Raw genomic sequence first — 6,464 nt, 5'->3', positions numbered from 1 at the left:
CTCTCGTCTCGTCTCCCCACAGGCACACGAACGCAACGCAAAGCAGGAGCATGAGCTTGGAGGAGAATAAATTCTTCGCTTTGTTCTCCTAGCTCTGCTTTGCTCCTCCTTTCTTCCCCGTCCGAGCAGGCGAGCACCCGAGAGAAGGGCAGCAGCTCCCCCCTCCCGGCGGAAAGCTGGCCTTTGTACCCATCTTTCGTCCCCGAAAGCCTACGCGCCCCGCCTCTCCCATCGCCATGCTAGAGCTCCGCCTGCTTCCCGGAAGCTTCTCCGATCGATATCCAGCCATGCACCGGCCACCACCACCACCACCACCACGTACGTACGCCGGCACGCCTCTCGATGCACGCGCCGGGCGAGCGCTAGCCCATCTCCAGCTCCACCACCATCATCATCTCCATGATCTCCATGCATGCACGGCTCGCCTCGCCGCTTTGCCGCTTTCTGACAAAATTCCGCGCCCTTTTTGTCGACGGGCACTGAAAGAGAGGAGGGGAGGGAGGAGGGGCGAGGAGGAAAAGGCCCAAAGCCCCGGGTGGGTGGGCGTGCCCGAGCCGAATCTTGGCATTTCTAGGGATTCTGATGAGGCTTTACGGTCTTTTGGCTTGCCGGCGAGGGGAGCGTGTCCTTGACGAGACCGACCCGCCACCACCCTGTGGGGAGGGGGAGAGAAGCTTCGGCGCTGCTTCCTCTGCTCATTGCCGCCGCTATTTATAGCCCACGTACGTACGTGGTCATCACTTGCACAGCCAGCTCAGACTCCTACGCCGCCCACGCACCTCACTCACCTCAGGTGAAGCTAGCTAGTGAAGTGAGCTTAGGCAAGTCAAGTCCGTGATGGATTTGAAGAGGGTCCTGGACATCGTGGAGGAGGAGGTGGTGGACGGCGACGAGGAGGAGCTCGCCTCCCCGGACGCCAAGCGCCGGCGAACGCTTCTCAAGTGAGTGCATTATTGGTTCTCCACAGAATGGTGTCAGGCTTTGAGTTTGCTTGGTTCTGACGATGCTTGGTACCTTTTGCTCTGTGCAGCAGTAGCTCGATGCAGGAGGCCATTGGCGCGCAGTACATGCAGAAGCATCTGCCCAAGCTGGAGCCGTTTCTGCGCAGAGTTGTAAGCACATTTCTCTTCATGTTTGTTTACTCTGCAGAACTCGCTTCTTCGGTAGTAATGTGCTGACTCTGCTGCGAATTCAGGTGCAGGAAGAAGTGCACAATGTTCTTATCCGCCACATCGATTCGGCGCACAGGTTAGCGCCTAAATACTACTCCAAATAATAACTGTGTTTAGTGATTCAATGTTCTGTGTGCAGTTACATGCTTCATTAACATGCTATACAAGGTTACTACTGAAACACTACTAGCGTAGCAACAATAATATGGAGCAGATATAACTCTGAAGACCTTTTCACTGCCTGAATTTGCGATTTTGAAGTCGCGACAAACAATATGGACCTGAATATACTGCTCGTAATGCTGTTGAAAACCCTTTAAATTGCCAGCATATGGTTGTTACTAACATTAGGCAGTGCAGTAGCGGTAGTTCCTTTTTAAACTTTATAGGGCTGCTAATTCTACTTTGGCCGAAAGTGTTAACTTATAGGTTCCTTCCTGTTTTACTGACTAAATTTCTGCTCTGCATTACTCAGGATTCCGCTTCAGTTAAAGACGAGCAGTAAAAGATACAAGCTGCAGTTCCAGGGCAACCTGCCTCAGACCCTTTTCACGGGCAACAGGGTGGAAGCAGAGAACAAGCAGCCACTTCGAATTGTTCTCACTGACGCCGTCAACAACCAGCTGATCACCTCAGGCCCCTTGTCCTCCATGAAGATGGAGCTCCTCGTCCTTGATGGCGACTTCAACGCCGACGAGCGCCTTGAGCACACCGAGAAGGAGTTCAGCGAGAGCATAGTCTTCGAGAGAGAAGGCAAGAGGCCACTGCTGTCCGGTGAGGTGGTCATTGTGCTCGAGAAAGGCGTGGCCTCTGTCCGGGACATCTCCTTCACGGACAACTCCAGCTGGATCAGAAGCAGGAAGTTTAGGCTCGGCGCGAGGATGTCTCGCGCCAGCTCCATCGAAGAGAGGGTGCAGGAGGCTGTCAGCAACCCCTTCCTGGTGAAGGATCACCGTGGTGAAGGTTTGTGATTATTACATATTTTCACCAAACGCAATGTTTTTTTTTCCTTGTAGTCTAACTGACTGGTTGAATTTTTATTTTTCAGTTTACAAGAAGCATCACCCTCCCGCGTTGGCTGACGACGTATGGCGTTTGGAGAAGATTGGGAAAGACGGTGTTTTCCACAAGAAGCTCGCTGACTTTGGCATACACACCGTTCAGGACTTCCTCAGGAACTTGGTGATGGATCAATATGGACTGCGCGGCGTAAGAACCTGCCCTGCCTCTTTCTACAGAGTTCCACGTACTCTACAAACTATATATTCTCATCACGTGTGCCATTTTCAGTTGCTCGGCAGTGGGATGTCGAACAAAATGTGGGAGTCAACCGTGGAGCATGCCCGGGAGTGCGTCCTGGACGACAAGCTCTACTCCTACTGCAGCGGGCACGGGATCATCCTGCTCTTCAACTGCATCCATGAAATCATCGGGGTGGTGGTTGGGAGCAACTGCTTCTCCTTGAACGCCCTCACCGCGACGCAGAAGGTGGTTAAAACATCTGAAAACACTTCGTTTCGGACAGAGACGTCTCTGTCTCAAGAACAATGCGTGGATCGTTCGTAAACATAACAGCGTCGCGTTGCATGCAGGCGCTGGTGGTGAAGTTGCAGCAAGATGCCTACAAGTTCCCCGGCCGTATCGTGGAATTCAAGGTGCAGTCGCAGTGCGCCGACCAGTCGCCGACAGCGCCGGCGCCGCCGGGTCCAGCGAGCACGCAGATCCCGGGCCTTCCTCCTCAAGGTGGTCAGTGTTCTCCCACCAGGTGTTTGTTGGTTGGTTCCGTCCTAAGGCCGTAGCCTCCCATCATCTCACTCTTACTTTTGTTTCTTGTGTCTGATCAGGCGAGGCGAACCCACAGCCACAGGACCATGGGCTGCTGCACCAGCTGCACCTCCACGATGCCGCCCTGGGCCTGGAGGATGTTCTGCACCAGCACCACCGGCACCACCATAGCGAGCCCTGGATCACCAATGGCTTCGACGCGACGAGGGACCCTTTCGACATGCTGCAGTTCAGTGGGCAGTCTCAGCCGTGCGGGCTGCTGCTCTCCAGCACCGGGGCGAGGTTGTGATCCATGCATGCACTGCCTCGCTGTGACTAACTGTCTGCTAAGTGCTAACACGTACTCACAGGTCGTTCTTGTTTCGTGGGTTGGGGTGATGCATGCAGAGAAGGCAATAAAAGTAGGTAGCGTGATAGGATTTGTAGGACATGGGGTCTTGTAAAATGTGATATTACAAAAGCACTAATCTGGATTTTCTCCATGCTAGGAGCCTCGATCTCCTGTGTGTAAAAGGTGCTTGCTGCTTAGACTTTATTCGGTTGTGTGTCAATTTTTCCCAAGGCTCACTTGTGAGTTGTAACCTTTCTCTGTACACAAAGGACAGTGAAATGAAATAAACTTGTGAACTTTCTCAGCGTACGGAGGACACTTAAATGAAGTATAAACCTGAAATCTTTCTTGGAAACGACCACAACAGACGTGCCCATACATGCTTTTAGCGTACGGCGCCTCGTAGCTTTGCTCTCGTCCACGTGCCCCGGGTAATCCTTACAGTTAAGCTCCCTAGCAGTAGAGGCATAGGAGAGCTCCAAAAAAATTTCCTCGAAGTGGACCCTACATGTAAGGGTCTCGTAGGGTCATCAGTCCCGCATGACAGTATCGGAACCCACATCCCATTAAAGCATTTTTCAAAAAAAAATATTAATGTATTTTTTGTGAATTTCCAAAAATATCCACAATTTTAAAAACACTCTTGAATTTAAATAATGTTCATAAATTTAAAAATTCTTCATCATTACGAAAAAATATTCCCGAATTTCAAAAAAATGTTCACGAGTTTTATAATTGTTCATGATTTTTAATAATAGTCACAAATTTTAAAAAATGTTCACATATTTTTTAAAATGTTTTCAAAATTAAAAAATCATGGATTTTTAAAATATGTTCACAATTAATTATGTTCCCAAAACTGAAAAACATTCATGAATTTTGTAAAATAAAAATAAAATAATATAAAATAAACAGGTAAGTAAAACATGGAATAAAAGGTAGACAAAAAAGACCAAACCTCAAGGACCGTCCTACATGGCCAACCCAATATAACTCATGGGGGTCCGGGTTTGCTCGGCCGCCTTCAAAGTAAGCACGGAATGTAAATTGACATAATAAGTCTTTGGAGAAAAATAGGTGTCGGAGTAAATGACCACGGATAGCCTTACCGGCTCCCTTTGGCCCTCAGAAAAAACAATGGGCCGACCGAGCCCTGAAGCAACCAGGACACGGGGCCGCCTTCTTCCGGCCGGCTATCACATGGGCCGGCTGGCGGAAGGCGGCCCGGCCATAAAGAGCCTTTGGAGGACGCCCGGATAGGGCCGACTCCAAGAAGCCAGACCCTGAAGGACCGACTCCAAGAAGCCGGCCCCTGAAGGACCGACTCCAAGAAGCCGGCCCCTGGCAGACGGCCGTGGGCCGCGCCCTAAAAGTCCACCCTCCATAACGGTGACGGGACAGGGCGTGGCTAAAGTGGCCCCTGTCACCCCCGAATCCCGGAACACGCATTGCTACAGTACGCCGTACAGGGCGACCATCTCCTGTCCGGCGAGGCACTGTTGCCATGCGGACTATGACGCCATCCACGACGGGTCGCCAGTACGGCCCGCAGGCGGCGGGCCCCTTCGGGCAGAGAGACATCCGAAGGCGGCCTGACCTCCCCCAACCGGCCTGAGGCCGGGCCGGCTTCCTATAGCCGGCTTGCTCCCCTCCTCGGGGCGCGCGCACCATTAAGCGGACAAGACGAGGTAAGGCTACAGTGAGAGCCCGCAAGGCGGCGGCACTATAGCCATGCTTACCTCGACAAAGCCCTCGTCATCAGAGGCGAGGCAACAGTAACCCGCCCCGACAAGACCCCCCCCCCCAAGCGGTGGGGCCGGCCTATCGACCAATGGGCCGGCAGCCGGCGGGATCCACCAGTCGGCGGGCCCAAGTAGCCGGCGGAGAAGCCGGTGGATGCAGACGCTGATGGCCTGGACCCACGACCAACCGGATTACCATTGTACCCCCGGGGTGTAGGCCTATATAAACCCCCGGGGAAACCCATGCAAAGGGTTGATCTCATAGAGTTCTAGACACCACCATAAGGAGAGGAGAGAGCTAGCCTTGCCCTTCTTCCTCCTCCCACCGAACATCTCAAGGAGCCTCTTGTAGCGTCTTATCGATCTAGTGATCATGCGGAGACCCCGCAAAGCAGGAGTAGGGGTATTATCTCCAAGGAGAGCCCCCAACCTGGGTAAGATCCGCCGGCGTGCATGTCTTCGCCTTATCCCGTTTCCAGGCACCGACAATGTCTTACTGGCTCCAACAATGATAAGCCATCCGTTGGCATATGTCGCACCTACCACCCGACATTTGGCGCCCACCGTGGGGCTAGGTGCACCGTCGTCCGGAGACCTGCTCTGAACGGGAACCCTTTTCCTCCCCAGTGAGCGTAGCAAGCCCGGCACGCCCGATGGCGCTTGCCCCGACGCGCTGCAAAGCGTCGATGACGCCTGCGCGGCGAGCTGCCTTGCCGAACTTCTTGGTGAGACTCGCATCTCAGACGAGCCCGCGTCCGACGCGGGCACAAGCTGCCCCGAGAACCGCCTCGTCATCCTCCTCGACCAACTCCACGTCTCCGGCGAGCCTACCGCGGACTTGGAGTCGGTCGGCTCCACCGACCCGATGCTTGTCGACTCCGACACGGCATCGCTCGATGCCTTTCCCACCAACGTGATCATCGTCGACGACCCTCTTCCTCGAGCCGACAGTGGCGGCAGCACCGTCACCGAAGTGCTGGTCATCAGCCACGGCGTCACCTCCGACGAGAACGCCCGCGACGCCCTGCAGGCTACGCTGCACGATCTGTCCGCCCCCATCCTGGCGGACGCTGACGCTGAGACGCTGGTGGCACGCCGCCTTGCCCTCCTTGCGGAGGGCCAGAGGATTGCCTCCATGAGATGTCTCACAGAAGCCCACCAGCACGAAGTCGACCGCGCTGCCTTCGGCACGCCGCCTCCAGAAGGGCCAAGCCGAGTCGGCGTCGTCAAGAAGCGCGGCGCGGCCATCGCCAGCATGCTGGGAGCGGACCGCCCAGTCTACGCCACTCCCCTCGAGAATCTATGCGCCGCCCAGTCGATCGTAGACGAGCTAAATGGACTGGGGGCCGACGAGCTCCCGTACATGACCAGACGCATCCAACAGCTGATCGATGCAGCCGCAGAGCGGCACGAAGCCGGCGTCCGAGCTGGAAG

At 54.5% G+C, this 6,464-nt stretch overlaps 1 protein-coding gene across 4 annotated transcripts; it reads left to right on the top strand.

Annotated features, from left to right (window-relative positions):
* Nucleotides 1–759: 759 nt before the first annotated feature.
* Nucleotides 760–3,592, top strand: LOC119296359 (calmodulin-binding protein 60 D-like). Of its 4 annotated transcripts, none has more exons than XM_037574757.1 (8): nucleotides 760–941; nucleotides 1,034–1,112; nucleotides 1,196–1,248; nucleotides 1,648–2,135; nucleotides 2,221–2,381; nucleotides 2,463–2,660; nucleotides 2,765–2,918; nucleotides 3,017–3,592. In XM_037574757.1, the coding sequence occupies exons 1-8, from the start codon at nucleotides 838–840 to the stop codon at nucleotides 3,244–3,246; spliced, it is 1,467 nt and encodes a 488-aa protein (XP_037430654.1). In that variant the 5' UTR covers nucleotides 760–837; the 3' UTR covers nucleotides 3,247–3,592. The 4 variants fall into 4 exon arrangements, with proteins under 4 accessions (XP_037430654.1, XP_037430653.1, XP_037430652.1 ...); XM_037574756.1 differs by having other exon boundaries at nucleotides 1,031–1,112; nucleotides 2,765–2,915; XM_037574755.1 differs by having other exon boundaries at nucleotides 1,031–1,112.
* The last annotated feature ends 2,872 nt before the right edge of the window (nucleotides 3,593–6,464 follow it).

The sequence above is a fragment of the Triticum dicoccoides genome, chromosome 4B, assembly GCF_002162155.2.
Source record: "Triticum dicoccoides isolate Atlit2015 ecotype Zavitan chromosome 4B, WEW_v2.0, whole genome shotgun sequence".
In the NCBI taxonomy this organism is placed as follows: Eukaryota; Viridiplantae; Streptophyta; class Magnoliopsida; order Poales; family Poaceae; genus Triticum; species Triticum dicoccoides.
The sequence above is the reverse complement of the archived record's forward strand: the minus strand, read 5'-3'. Positions and strand labels throughout refer to the sequence as shown.

Coding starts and splice junctions, on each gene's coding strand:
- LOC119296359 (XM_037574755.1), top strand. CDS start 838: ATGGATTTGAAGAGGGTCCTGGACATCGTGGAGGAGGAGGTGGTGGAC. Junction 1,113..1,195: donor AGCCGTTTCTGCGCAGAGTT/GTAAGCACATTT, acceptor CTGCGAATTCAG/GTGCAGGAAGAAGTGCACAA. Junction 2,919..3,016: donor GGGCCTTCCTCCTCAAGGTG/GTCAGTGTTCTC, acceptor GTGTCTGATCAG/GCGAGGCGAACCCACAGCCA.